At 41.7% G+C, this 16196-nt stretch overlaps 1 protein-coding gene across 2 annotated transcripts; it reads right to left on the bottom strand.

The window, feature by feature from the left end:
- Positions 1-118: 118 nt before the first annotated feature.
- Positions 119-14503, bottom strand: LOC135530543 (chromobox protein homolog 5-like). Of its 2 annotated transcripts, none has more exons than XR_010453864.1 (4): positions 13679-14503; positions 9156-9223; positions 6942-7085; positions 119-229 (listed from the first exon to the last, which is right to left on the bottom strand). XR_010453864.1 is itself a non-coding variant. In XM_064958844.1 (4 exons), the coding sequence occupies exons 3-4, from the start codon at positions 6958-6960 to the stop codon at positions 985-987; spliced, it is 255 nt and encodes an 84-aa protein (XP_064814916.1). In that variant the 5' UTR covers positions 6961-7085; positions 9156-9223; positions 13679-14503; the 3' UTR covers positions 658-984. The 2 variants fall into 2 exon arrangements, 1 of the variants encoding a protein (XP_064814916.1); XM_064958844.1 differs by lacking the exon at positions 119-229 and adding an exon at positions 658-1220.
- Between the last annotated feature and the right edge of the window lie 1693 nt (positions 14504-16196).

The following is a 16196-nucleotide window of genomic DNA, read 5'->3' as shown; positions in this document are numbered from 1 at the left end:
ATTAGCCTATGGATTATGAAAACAACAACAATAAATGGGAAAATGGGAGAGGAGAAATGACTAGAGACAGTGTTGTTTAACTCACTGACCAGGACCCATGAGTTCTTCTTACATTTGTTCAGTAGAAAAGTCTTCCTCTCTAAAGTTTAGAGGAGGTTCCATAGACCAGTCACTCTTCATGGACACACAGCTGGGAACAGGGGAGGCTGGTCTCTCCTGCTGGATTGGTCTTCAACACAACAGAGACAAACATTACATCTCTCATCTACTCTGAGCTCAGATGGGGAAACATAAGAAGAGTTTCATTCCAAAAAGCTATATATTCATGTTCAGACATTTTCAGAAATGTTCGTAAATTAGCATTTATTGTAGAAGTTATGTTTATGTTAAGTTGTGGTTTTTTTTTGCAAAATGAGGGTACTTCTATAAACCAATGAGGAGATGCAGCGCGAACTGCATCACAAATCGAACTGACTTCCAGAAGTTAGTTAACGCGCGAGAGCAGTTGTCAGGACCCGGTTACGAACCTGGGTCTCCGGAGTGAGAAACAGTCACTTAACCAACTGAGCCACGAATAGTCAGCAGAACCCAGAAGATGAGGCAGACACAGCAGTACTTAAGACGGTGTATTTAATAAAGTAAAAAGGAGAAGTCCTTAAATACAAAAATGGCAAATCCAAAAGGTGGTAGGAATAGCACAAAAAAGCCTCAAGAGATACTCAAAAACAAAAACAGAATTCCACAAGAGCATCCACCGGAATTGACAGGAAAACACAGAACACTAGGGCTGGGTGCTAACATACAAACACAGAGCACAGAACTGAGGGGAACTAAGGGTTTAAATACAATCAGGGAAAACGAGGTACAGGTGCAAATAATAATGGGGAACAAGGGAAAAAACATAAGGTCAAAAAGCACAATGGGGGCATCTAGTGACCAAAACCCGGAACAACCCTGGCCAAATCCTGACAGAATCCCCCCCCCCTAGGAACGGCTCCTGACGTTCCTACCAGCTCTCTCAGGGTGGAGGGCCCTGAACTGACGAATGAGGTCAGGATCCAGGATGTCTTTGGCAGGAACCCAGGAGCGCTCCTCGGGACCGTAGCCTTCCCAGTCCACCAGATACTGCCAGGACCGCTGCACCCGGCGGGAATCCAGTATCCGATGGACGGTATAAGCCGGCTGGCCTCCAATGACACGAGGCGGAGGGGGAGGTCTGTCTGCCGGGACAAGGGGAGAAAAAACAACAGGTTTTAACAATGAAATGTGAAATGTGGGATTAATCTTAAGGGATCTGGGTAAGTGTAGGCGATAAGAAACTGGGTTAACTCTCCTGGCAACCTTGAAGGGACCGATGTATTTTTGGGACAGCTTGCGAGACTCCACCCGTAGGGGTTAAGTCTCTTGTGGAGAGCCAGACTCTCTGGCCGGGGCGCAGGGTAGGCCCGGGACGGCGACGTCTGTTGACTTGTTGTTGGTACCTCTGTGAGGAACGCATAAGATTAAGACGGGTCTTCCTCCACATAAGCCGACAGCGTCTGACGAACTTCAAGGCTGAAGGCACTCTGACTTCTGCCTCCTGGTCCGGGAACAATGGAGGAGCATAGCCAAACTGACACTCGTGCGGGGACATACCAGTGGAGGAGGAGCGCAAGGTGTTGTGCGCGTATTCGGCCCAAACAATAAAGGATGACCATGTGGACGGGTTGTCACGAGTCATACATCGGAGGGTGGTTTCCAGCTCTTGATTCATCCTCTCTGTTTGGCCGTTGGACTCCGGATGGTACCCTGAAGATAGACTGGCAGAAGCCCCCATGAGTTGGCAGAAGGCCTTCCAAAACCTTGAGGCGAACTGGGGACCTCTGTCAGAAACCATATCTTGAGGAATGCCGAAGACTCGGAACACATGATTAATTACCAACTCAGCCGTTTCCTTGGCAGAAGGTAACTTAGTCAGAGGGACGAACCTGGCCGCCATTGAAAACCTGTCGATTATGACTAGGATAGTAGTATTGCCATGGGATGGAGGAAGTCCAGTAATAAAGTCCAATGAGATATGGGACCAGGGTCTGTGGGGAACAGGTGAAGGAGTCCTTGAGGGCAGAGGTGAGAAGATTTGCCCTGGCAGCACACGGGACAGGCATTGACGAAAGTGGCAACGTCTTCTCTTATGGTAGGCCACCAGAACTTACGCTGGATGAACTCCAAGGTGCGACCTACGCCCGGATGACAGGTGAGGCGAGAGGAGTGCCCCCACAGAAGGACCTGAGTCCTCACTGCCTTGGGGACAAACAACCGATTGGCAGGACCTCCTTTCGGGTCCGGTTCGCTAGCTTGAGCACGTCTCACGGTATCCTCAACTTGCCACGAGATCGGAGCCACAATCTTAGCAGCAGGAAGGACAGGCATGTCCGTGTCATCTCGAATGGCAGGAGCGTAGACTCGGGACAGGGCATCCGGTTTGAGATTCTTCGACCCGGGCCGATAGGTGAGGATAAACTGGAATCGATTGAAGAAAAGAGACCATCTAGCTTGTCTAGAGTTCAACCGCTTCGCCTGCTGGATATACTCCAGATTTTTGTGGTCCGTAAGCACTTGAAACGGGTGAGAAGCCCCCTCGAGCCAGTGTCTCCATTCCTTCAATGCCATCTTAACCGCTAGGAGTTCACGATCCCCCACATCGTAGTTCCTCTCAGTCGGGGTAAGCCGGTGTGAGAAGAAAGCGCACGGATGAAGCTTCTTGTCTTCACCCCTCTGAGACAGGACAGCTCCAACACCAACCTCTGATGCGTCTACCTCCACCACAAATGGTTCATCCGTAGTCGGTAGTATCAGGATGGGAGCAGAGAGAACGCGCTGCTTGAGTCCTTGGAAGGCCGTCTCAGCTTCTCTTCCCCACAAAAACCTTGCATTGCCACCCTTGGTTAAAGCTGAGAGAGGGGCTGCCACCAAGCTGAAGTTCTTGATGAACTTGCGGTAAAAGTTTGTGAAGCCCAGGAAACGCTGAACTTCCTTAACGGATTTGGGGTGGGCCAATCCGCTACCGCCCCTACCTTCCTGGGGTCCATTTGGACTCGACCGGGTTCCACTACAAATCCCAGGAATTGTACTCGGGATGAATGGAATTCACATTTTTCCGGCTTAACGTACAGATGGCTGTCCAGGAGGCGTTTGAGTACTTGTCTGACATGCTTAGTGTGTTCTTGAAGGGAGCTCGAAAAGATGAGGATGTCATCCAAGTAAACGAACACAAATATGTTAAGCATATCCCTAAGCACATCGTTTATGAGCGCTTGGAACACCGCTGGGGCGTTGGTCAGGCCGAAGGGCATCACCAAGTATTCATAGTGACCAGTAGGCGTGTTGAAAGCGGTCTTCCACTCGTCACCAGGTCTGATCCGCACAAGATGGTATGCGTTCCGCAGGTCAAGCTTAGTGAAAACAACTGCTTCCTGGAGCAGCTCGAAGGCTGTGGCCATAAGGGGTAGCGGGTAACGGTTACGGACGGTTATGGCATTGAGTCCCCGGTAGTCGATGCAAGGACGTAATCCACCGTCTTTCTTGGCCACAAAGAAAAACCCTGCTCCCGCCGGGGAGGTGGATGGACGCATGAGGCCTGCTTCCAGAGCGTTGTTACGGATACAGTTATCCTGTGTGTGTGTGTGTATCCTGTGTGTGTGTTTCTTTTCTCTCCTTCTCCCCTCACAGGTGAAAATCATCACTCCCCAATCAGTCAACAATCAATCATCAATCAGAAGACACACCTCCTCATATTTCCTAAACCTATCACAGTTCTTTCCCCATGGTTTAAAAACCCCATCATTTGTTTGTTCTGGAGCCCAGCTCAGCTCAATCTCTCTGTAAATGCCATGTCTGTAGGTCTCTGTGTTTCACTCTCGCTTTGTGTCGTAACCTCTCTTTTGTTTAAGCACCTCATAGCACTTTGTCATCACCTGTGAGTATTGTTTTTGGTTATGGTGTTTGTGTTTGATTGCTGGTGGAAAAGGGGGAAACCAAGACAAGTCGCCCATGGGCATACACTACCCGTAGGTGAACTTTGTTAAATACACTAGTTAGAACTGGGCGGACCACCCACTGTATTTTTGGTTAGTTAGTTAGCTGTTGTTAAAGTAGGCTAGTCTAGCTTAGGGGTGTTTTTGAATACTTATTGTTTCTTTCCTTGGGTCCAGCTCAGCCCCTTTTCCTGCTCCCCCCATTACCGTGTGTTTATAAATAAACCTAGAGTTTGACGGTAGATTTCAGTTGTCGTGCTTATTTCGTTCACACTTTTCCTTTGTCACAATAATAATTTGCATGAGTTATGTTACGAGTCTCATTACCATCCCCCCTAGACTGTCGGGCCAAAAGGGATTCGTAACAGCGTCCTTGATGTAGGTATCCATAGCAGCTCGTTCGGGTGGAGATAGGGAAAAGATCCGACCCCTGGGGGGGCAAGTGCCCGGAAACAGGTCGATGGGGCAATCGTAAGGTCTATGGGGTGGTAGCATGGTGGCCCTCTGTTTGCTAAACACCAGTTTGAGGTCATGGTAACACTCGGGAACTTGGGTCAGGTCGATGGATTCTAAAGACTCGGGAGTAGAACTCGGGGAATTCTGGAAAATACAAGTAGCTTGGCACGTAGGACCCCACTGCTTGATAGTGCCCACAGACCAGTCGATGTGAGGGTTATGGCTGTGAAGCCAGGGGTATCCAAGGATGAGAGGGAACTCGGAACAGGAGATCAAATGAAAGTTCATCAATTCCTGGTGTTGTGAAACTGAAAGTCGCAAGGAGGTAGTGACATGAGTGACAAGTCCAGATCCCAAAGGGCTTCCATCCAATGTAGTGACCCTCATGGGTTCACTTAGAGGTTCAGAGGGAACGCCATTCTCCTTCGCCCAGACACCATCCATGAAGTTACCTGCGGCTCCAGAGTCTACCAAGGCTTGAAGGTGAAGCTTGTGGTTGTCCCAGGAGAGGGTGACTGGAATGAGCAGACGGGAGTTGGACGGATGGGAGGAGGTTATGTTTCCCGTTACAGTTCCCCCGGTCTGTACGGGACAGAGCGTTTCCCTGGAGCCCGGGACACGTGGAACGGAAATGGCCCGGTTTGCCGCAATATAGACAGCGTCGCTCCCTCATCCGGCGGTCTCTCTCAGCCTGGGAGATGCGTCCAATCTGCATGGGTTCCGATGGAGCCAGCGAGGATAAAGGTGGGGACTCGAAGCTGGGACTGATAGGGGCTAGAGGTCTACGGTTGAGTTCTCTCTCTCTCAGACGCTGGTCAATGCGTGAGGCCAACTTGATCAGGGACTCGAGATTGTCCGGTGGTTCCCGAGTGGCCAGTTCATCTTGGATAGTGTCGGAAAGGCCTTTCAGAAAGCACACCGTGAGCGCCTCGTTGTTCCAGCCACTTGCTGCTGCCACCGTGCGGAACTGGATGGCATAGTCCGTCACACTGCGCCAACCTTGGTGGAGAGTCAGGAGCTGTTTGGCTGAGTCAGAACCACTGCTTGGGCCTTGAAACACTCGTTTGAATTCCTCAGCAAAGGCAGAGTAGCTGTCACAGCAGGAACTATGGGCATCCCACACAGCAGTAGCCCAGGCCAGGGCTTTTCCCGACAGCAGGGTGATGATATAAGCGATCTTAGACCGGTCGGTGGGAAACGACGAGGGTTGTAGCTCAAAGGAGAGAGAACATTGGGTGAGAAACCCTTTACAAGCACTTGGATCACCTGAGAACTGTTGGGGAGGTGGAAGACGAGGTTCAGCCAGGGGGTTAACTGCCATGGGTACGTGAATCTGAGGTACTGGGACGGGAACTGTTGCCGGGGTAAGACGATCAGATATTTGCTTAATGGAAGTCAGCATCTCCGACAGAAGATGAGAATGTCTAGCCATTAAGGCCTCTGGCTGAACCAGGGCGGCTTCGTGGCGTTGGACAGTCTCCTGGTGGTGGGACAGCATGGCAAAAAGGTCCTGTGAACTGGCTGCCTCTGGGTTCATTTTTGGCTCTGTGTTTCTGTCAGGACCCGGTTACGAACCTGGGTCTCCGGAGTGAGAAACAGTCACTTAACCAACTGAGCCACGAATAGTCAGCAGAACCCAGAAGATGAGGCAGACACAGCAGTACTTAAGACGGTGTATTTAATAAAGTAAAAAGGAGAAGTCCTTAAATACAAAAATGGCAAATCCAAAAGGTGGTAGGAATAGCACAAAAAAGCCTCAAGAGACACTCAAAAACAAAAACAGAATTCCACAAGAGCATCCACCGGAATCGACAGGAAAACACAGAACACTAGGGCTGGGTGCTAACATACAAACACAGAGCACAGAACTGAGGGAAACTAAGGGTTTAAATACAATCAGGGAAACGAGGTACAGGTGCAAATAATAATGGGGAACAAGGGAAAAAACATAAGGTCAAAAAGCACAATGGGGGCATCTAGTGACCAAAACCCGGAACAACCCTGGCCAAATCCTGACAGCAGTGTGTCATTTTTAATAACAAAATTCATTTAGCGTCGCGAGCATTGTAGTCAGTCTGTCAGCCCCGCTAAAAGGCTGGTGTCGTTACTCTGCCTTCTCCGGGGGCATGTCCGGGGGCGGATTGAGAACCCCTACAGTACCTCCACAGACCCCGGATTGAGAACCCCTGATTTAGCAGATGCTCTTATCCAGAGTGATTTACAGTAAGTGCATTCATCTTAAGATATCAAGGTGAGACAACCACATATCACAGTCAAATATACAGGATACCAACATTCCTGTTAAATAATGGATATATAGATATCTAGGTGAGACAACCACATATCACAGTCAGATATACAGGATACGAACATTCCATTCCTGATTAACAATGGATATATAGTGTTTCATCTTAAGATAGCTCTTTATTTTTTTAATGAACTCGATAAATTCTTTATAAATGGTCATCTTACCTCTTAGCTTTGGTGTCATGTCCCCCAGAGAGATGCATTTTAGAGGCAGGGCCCCCCTCCTCTCTCTCCCCAGAGAGACTCATTTTAGAGGCAGGGCCCTCCTCCTCTCTCTCCCCAGAGAGACTCATTTTAGAGCACTGACCCCTAAACAGAGATCCAACATGTTGGTTGTGGTTAATATGGTGACAACTAATTACTGAATGTCAATTGTTCACATTTATCCATTATCTCTTTTGAGAAATAAAACATTTACTAACAGACATATAGAAACAATCAGGTGATTTAATGCAATCACATGAATATGTAGTTGTGACATTTCATCTCCATGGCAACTGTCTGTAATAATAATAAGTCACTGTTTGTTAAGGTAGTTATAGACAGTACAGTAACAACAATAATAATAATAATAATAATAATAATAAGTCACTGTTTGTTAAGGTAGTTATAGACAGTACAGCAACAATAATAATAATAATAATAATAATAAGTCACTGTTTGTTAAGGTAGTTATAGACAGTACAGCAACAATAATAATAATAAGTCACAGTTTGTTAAGGTAGTTATAGACAGTACAGCAATAATAATAATAATAAGTCACTGTTTGTTAAGGTAGTTATAGACAGTACAACAACAATAATAATAATAATAATAATAAGTCACTGTTTGTTAAGGTAGTTATAGACAGTACAGCAACAATAATAATAATAATAATAATAATAATAATAATATAAATAAGTCACTGTTTGTTAAGGTAGTTATAGACAGTACAGCAACAATAATAATAATAATAATAATAATAAGTTACTGTTAAGGTAGTTATAGACAGTACAGCAACACAAGGTCATGTCTCACACTTATTTTTATTAATGAAAAGTGGCTATTTATTGTCTTTCAATCTGTTATTTTCTAAATGTATCTGAGAATGTAGACAGAAGGGATAAAACGGACATGATTGATCTGAGGGGGAAATCATTGATCCATTCAGAAAGTTTATTTGCATCAAGTAAGAGATGTTATATTCTGTAAAGTAGACTAGATTATAATGTATAGTAGTGGGTTGTTAGTGACGTTATATTATGTAAAGTAGACTAGGTTATAATGTATAGTAGTGGGTTGTTAGTGACGTTATATTATGTAAAGTAGACTAGGTTATAATGTATAGTAGTGGGTTGTAAGTGATATGTTATATTATGTAAAGTAGACTAGGTTATAATGTATAGTAGTGGGTTGTTAGTGATAAGTAGATGTTATATTATGTAAAGTAGACTAGGTTATAATGTATAGTAGTGGGTTGTTAGTGATATGTAGATGTTATATTATGTAAAGTAGACTAGGTTATAATGTATAGTAGTGGGTTGTTAGTGATATGTAGATGTTATATTATGTAAAGTAGACTAGGTTATAATGTATAGTAGTGGGTTGTTAGTGATATGTAGATGTTATATTATGTAAAGTAGACTAGGTTATAATGTATAGTAGTGGGTTGTTAGTGATATGTTATATTATGTAAAGTAGACTAGGTTATAATGTATAGTAGTGGGTTGTAAGTGATATGTAGATGTTATATTATGTAAAGTAGACTAGGTTATAATGTATAGTAGTGGGTTGTTAGTGATATGTAGATGTTATATTATGTAAAGTAGACTAGGTTATAATGTATAATAGCAGTTTGTTAGTGATATGCAGATCAAGGTCTATCCCTCGGCTACAGCCTACATATCATAGATGACCAGTCTAAACCTGTTCAGATCAGTTCACATAATGTTATAGTCCTACCAGTAGCAGGACAGAGAATGTAGTGTATATAACCTACACATCATAGATGACCAGTCTAAACCTGTTCAGATCAGTTCACATAATGTTATAGTCCTACCAGTAGCAGGACAGAGAATGTACTGTATATAACCTACATATCATAGATGACCAGTCTAAACCTGTTCAGATCAGTTCACAGAGACCATCAGGTTTGTCAGCATGATAAGTGATCATAACTCCAACCTACTCTGACTATTGAATGTCTGACATCGACTAACCTTATAATAGTGTGTAGAAAGCCAAGACCAACGAGAGTTTGCCCATCTTTCCTACGTCTCAACACATTTATCCGACTTCTAATGTACTGAGAAATATGTGTCACAGTTTCAACAGCCATTTTATAACTGCGTAGGCTACCAACATACTTTTAATTTCATATGAGGAAATCACATAACTTACAGTCACTGGTGCAGATGCCTGTTTTCTTGCAGATGAAGTAGCTTTCATAGACAACTCATTCAACCAGCCTAAACAACAGTAAATACAAGATGTCAAATCGTCAAAGGAGAACACATGAAAGACAGGTATTTTGCTACAGATGTAGGATCTTAATTTGAGACAGTTTACGACAGCAGAAAAATTATGTGGATTATAATGAACATTTTAAAGTGGAAAGTGGAAATGACAAACTTCAGAAGCCTTTTAAAACATCAAATACACTGCAAGTTTTAGTTTTCCTGCAACAGGGTGATCAAAGTCAGATCCTACATCTGTACAGAGATGATGTCTTTATCTGAAAAAGGAAGTTTGAGTTATTAGCAATGAAGTTGCAACTGTCAGCTGCTGTAAACCTCTGTGATTGGATGTTATAGACCCCAATCTGAACAGTTTCTTCCCCGTGGTTATAGCCTTTAGCTCTATGCTCAGTCTACCTAGTTCAATATATTGTTGTACGTAAACTTTGTGCAAACTCCACCGCCTGTATTCTGTCTCTTAATGTTTTCTATCACTAGCAGCACCATGTCACCATGTTAAATAATGTGTTCAGATGTAGGATCTTTCCAACTCTGAGGACATGTCATTGTGATGTCATTAGTTACATTTCAACCTGTTGATGAAGGCAACTAGAAGGCTGAACCCAGAAGACAACTCTAAATCAACACTTACTCATATTATCCTAACATCCTTTCACTCCTATTATTGTGTCTCTTTGTTCAACGAATGTGGGGCAGCCTGTGCTGTTACTATAGTTGAAAACAGCGGGCAGGGAGGTCAACACCCTACAGGCAGCCTGTGCTGTTAATATAGTTGAAAACAGCGGGCAGGGAGGTCAACACCCTACGTATTGCACCAATAGGGTTAACCCACATGGTGGGAATTGTTACCTGGCTCACACAAAAACATGTCTCAGACACCAATGTAGCAAACAGCGGGGCAGGGAATCGAACCAAGGTTGCATGTGTTAAAGGTGAACAACCTACGCATCGCGCCATTGGCATCAATTGGGTAACTTGGTTGGAATTGTGACGTGGCTCAATAGTGAGTTTCACTACAATATAGAGGAACTATGGTACAATTACATTATCATATGAAATGTAGAGGATCACTACACTATAGTGGAACTATGATACAATTACATTATCATATGAAATGTAGAGGATCACTACACTATAGTGGAACTATGATACAATTACATTATCATATGAAATGCAGAGGATCACTACACTATAGTGGAACTATGATACAATTACATTATCACATGAAATGTAGAGGATCACTACACTATAGAGGACCTATGATACAATTACATTACCATATGAAATGTAGAGGAACTATGATACAATTACATTATCATATGAAATGTAGAGGAACTATGGTACAATTACATTATCATATGAAATGTAGAGGATCACTACACTATAGTGGAACTATGATTTAATTACATTATCACATGAAATGTTAAATGTAGAACTATAATATATGAATGTTGATATATTGAATTTGACTTGACCACGTCCAGTCAGCTCCATGTTGTATGATTAAACTGACACCAACCTGTCTCAGTAGAAGTAGACTGTTAGGAGTGTTTTACTGTCATTCACTGTACTAACATTACACCACACATTTAATTTATCTACTGTTAGGAGTGTTATACTGTCATTCACTATACTAACATTACACCAGACATTTAATTTATCTACTGTTAGGAGTGTTTTACTGTCATTCACTATACTAACATTACACCAGACATTTAATTGATCTACTGTTAGGAGTGTTTTACTTCCATTCACTATACTAACATTACATTTAATTTATCTACACACTTTACAATAATCCCTGGCAGGATTCTCACCTTGTAGCCTGAATTCACAACCAGAACATGTCAAGACATTGAGATATGTTCTGTTCTGTATATTCTGATGGATGAGGTCTGAGCTGGAATGTGAAGCTAACTGAATCTGGCTAACTTTAGAAAACCAGTATATCTAGCTAGTATCATAGTTTACCCCTCAGGCTACAATCAGGTTTCAGCATCAGGCAGCTATCAACATGCCGAGTCGTAGGCAACAACCTGGGTTGTGTTCATTAGTTTACTCCACAGCCAACAGTTTTAAATGGCACTAATGAATACACACAACCTGTTTTGAGGAAGTGTAAGTTGTTAGTCTTTCCACAATATCTATTTGTCTCTCTTTCACACAAAATACCTCCCTGAGTAAAAAGCGGTAGGATATCACCCTGGTCTATAGACCTATGATACAGTAGGAGATCACCCTGGTCTATAGACCTATGATACAGTAGGAGATCACCCTGGTCTATAGACCTATGATACAGTAGGAGATCACCCTGGTCTATAGACCTATGATACAGTAGGAGATCACCCTGGTCTATAGACCTATGATACAGCAGGAGATCACCCTGGTCTATAGACACATGATACAGTACACTCTTAGACTAAAGGGTTCCAAACAGGTCCTCTGGCTGTCCCCATAGGAGAATGCTTTTGGGTTCCAGGTAGAATTCTCCTGGCTTCTATGCAGAACCCTCTGTGGAAAGGGTTCTTCATGGAACCCAAAAGGGTTCTACCTAGTAACAAAAAGGGTTCTACAAAGGCTTATCCTATGGGGACAGCCAAAGAACCCTTTTAGATTCTAGATAGTGTAGGAGTGATCACCCTGGGGCACACAGATGGGCACAGAACAAATTCACCCCACACATCTAATTAATGTCAAAAGCATTTTTAGGAGAGTAGGACTATTATAACACTGTCCACCAACAATATCATCAACTATATGAACACACATAACAATATCATCAACTATATGAATACACATAACAATATCATCAACTATATGAATACACATAACAATATCATCAACTATATGAATACACATAACAATATCATCAACTATATGAATACGCATAACAATATCATCTACTATATGAATACACATAACAATATCATCAACTATATGAATACACATAACAATATCATCAACTATATGAATACACATAACAATATCATCAACTATATGAATACACATAACAATATCATCAACTATATGAACACACATAACAATATCATCAACTATATGAATACACATAACAATATCATCAACTATATGAATACACATAACAATATCATCAACTATATGAACACACATAACAATATCATCAACTATATGAACACACATAACAATATCATCAACTATATGAATACACATAACAATATCATCAACTATATGAACACACATAACAATATCATCAACTATATGAATACACATAACAATATCATCAACTATATGAATACACATAACAATATCATCAACTATATGAACACACATAACAATATCATCAACTATATGAATACACATAACAATATCATCAACTATATGAATACACATAACAATATCATCAACTATATGAATACGCATAACAATATCATCTACTATATGAATACACATAACAATATCATCAACTATATGAATACACACAACAATATCATCAACTATATGAATACACACAACAATATCATCAACTATATGAATACACAACAATATCATCAACTATATGAATACACATAACAATATCATCAACTATATGAATACACATAACAATATCATCAACTATATGAATAAACATAACAATATCATCAACTATATGAATACACATAACAATATCATCAACTATATGAATACGCATAACAATATCATCTACTATATTTATAAACATAAAAATATCATCAACTATATTAATACACATTACAATATCATCAACTATATGAATACACATAACAATATCATCAACTATATGAATACACACAACAATATCATCAACTATATTTATACACATAACAATATCATCAACTATATGAATACACATAACAATATCATCAACTATATGAATACACACAACAATATCATCAACTATATTTATACACACAACAATATCATCAACTATATGAACACACATAACAATATCATCAACTATATAACTATATGAATACACACAACAATATCATCAACTCTATGAACACACATAACAATATCATCAACTATATGAATATACAACAATATCATCAACTATATGAACACACATAACAATATCCTCAACTATATGAACACACATAACAATATCATCAACTATATGAATACACACAACAATATCATCAACTATATGAATACACACAACAATATCATCAACTATATGAATACACAACAATATCATCAACTATATGAATACACATAACAATATCATCAACTATATGAACACACATAACAATATCATCAACTATATGAATATATGAATACACATAACAATATCATCAACTATCTGAATACACATAACAATATCATCAACTATATGAATACACATAACAATATCATCAACTATATTAATACACATAACAACATCATCAACTATATGAACACACATAACAATATCATCAACTACATTAATACACATTACAATCGTCGTCTTACCTTTTATCTCTCAATAGAAACACAGTCTGAAGGATCATCGGGTCGTCAAAAGTTAGTTTCATTTGCTCTGCTCATTTACATATCAGGTTCTGCCTGTTCTCTCTCCCTCTCTCTTTATAGCTCTTACAATGTGTCTTGGCATACATTCTACAACTGTATGCAATTCTATACTTTACAATTGGCTTTACTAAGGTTTGTATCATTCACAACTAAAATTGATAAATAATTGTTTCACATGATCACTTGTATGGTCTACGTAGACACTTCATATGTGCACTCGCTCTGGAATGAGACAAATATTATTGTTATTTAAATCTAAATTCAATTATATTCTTCTTACTATAAAATCATATAATATCAAACAATTGCACAGGACTTATAAGCATATCTTGTCTGCTAAATGAACAAGACGACAGCCTATGGCATGGCGCAGATAACATTCAGTAGGCCAACTCATATTCTGTTCTTCTGAAATACATGTTTATTTAGATCTGCCTAAAATAAACAATGGATTTATTGTGATGGTGTGTATTTAACTAATTTATAATTTTAAAAAAATGTAGATATTAAAACTCATCAGCGGCTTGTATGTTAATGCTAATTAACGGTCATTTGCCTTGAGACCTACAGTCTTTTGCATGACAATAAATGGCTGACAGTCACAGCTCCAGGTCTGTGTCTGGGTCTCCTACATTTTTATAATTTTTTATATTTCACCTTTATTTAACCAGGTATGCTAGTTGAGAACAAGTTCTCATTTGCAACTGCGACCTGGCCAAGATAAAGCATAGCAGTGTGAACAGACAACACAGAGTTACACATGGAGTAAACAATAAACAAGTCAATAAGACAGTGGAAAAAAGAGAGTCTATATACATTGTGTGCAAAAGGCATGAGGAGGTTGTCAAATAATTACAATTTTGCAGATTAACACTGGAGTGATAAATGATCAGATGGTCATGTACAGGTAGAGATATTGGTGTGCAAAAGAGCAGAAAAGTAAATAAATAAAAACAGTATGGGGATGAGGTTGGTAAAATTGGGTGGGCTATTTACCGATAGACTATGTACCACTGCAGCGATCGGTTAACTGCTCAGATAGCTGATGTTTGAAGTTGGTGGTGGAGATAAAAGTCTCCCTCAATTCGTTCCAGTCACAGGCAGCAGAGAACTGGAACAAAAGGCGGCCAAATGAGGTGTTGGCTTTAGGGATGATCAGTGAGATACACCTGCTGGAGCGCGTGCTACGGGTGGGTGTTGCCATCGTGACCAATGAACTGAGATAAGGCGGAGCTTTACCTAGCATGGACTTGTAGATGACCTGGAACCAGTGGGTCTGGCGACGAATATGTAGCGAGGGCCAGCCAACTAGAGAATACAGGTTGTACTGGTGGGTGGTATAAGGTGCTTTAGTGACAAAACGGATGGCACTGTGATAAACTGCATCCAGTTTGCTGAGTAGAGTGTTGGAAGCTATTTTGTAGATGACGTCGCCGAAGTCTAGGATTGGTAGGATAGTCAGTTTTACTAGGGTAAGTTTGGCGGCGTGAGTGAAGGAGGCTTTGTTGCGGAATAGAAAGCCGACTCTTCATTTGATTTTCGATTGGAGATGTTTGATATGAGTCTGGAAGGAGAGTTTACAGTCTAGCCAGACACCTAGGTACTTATAGATGTCCACGTATTCAAGGTCGGAACCATCCAGGGTGGTGATGCTCGTCGGGCATGCGGGTGCAGGCAGCAAACGGTTGAAAAGCATGCATTTGGATTTACTAGCGTTTAAGAGCAGTTGGAGGCCACGGAAGGAGTGTTGTATGGCATTGAAGCTCGTTTGGAGGTTAGATAGCACAGTGTCCAAGGACGGGCCGGAAGTATACAGAATGGTGCCGCCTGCGTAGAGGTGGATCAGGGAATCGCCCGCAGCAAGAGCAACATCATTGATATATACAGAGAAAAGAGTCGGCCCGAGAATTGCACCCTGTGGCACCCCCATAGAGACTGCCAGAGGACCGGACAGCATGCCCTCCGACACACTGAACTCTGCCTGCAAAGTAGTTGGTGAACCAGGCAAGGAAGTCATCAGAAAAACTGAGCCTACTGAGTCTGACGATAAGAATATGGTGATTGACAGAGTCAAATGCCTTGGCAAGGTCGATGAAGACGGCTGCACAGTACTGTCATAACCTACACAGCTCCAGGTCTGTGTCTGGGTCTCCTACATCATGACCACAGCTCCAGGTCTGTGTCTGGGTCTCCTACATCATGACCTCCACAGCTCCAGGTCTGTGTCTGGGTCTCCTACATCATGACCTCCACAGCTCCAGGTCTGTGTCTGGGTCTCCTACATCATGACCTCCACAGCTCTAGGTCTGTGTCTGGGTCTCCTACATCATGACCTCCACAACTCTAGGTCTGTGTCTGGGTCTCCTACATCATGACCTCCACAGCTCTAGGTCTGTGTCTGGGTCTCCTACATCATGACCTCCACAGCTCCAGGTCTGTGTCTGGGTCTCCTACATCA

Source organism: Oncorhynchus masou, unplaced genomic scaffold, assembly GCF_036934945.1.
Source record: "Oncorhynchus masou masou isolate Uvic2021 unplaced genomic scaffold, UVic_Omas_1.1 unplaced_scaffold_1375, whole genome shotgun sequence".
In the NCBI taxonomy this organism is placed as follows: Eukaryota; Metazoa; Chordata; class Actinopteri; order Salmoniformes; family Salmonidae; genus Oncorhynchus; species Oncorhynchus masou.
This window is presented reverse-complemented; position numbering and strand designations above follow the sequence as displayed.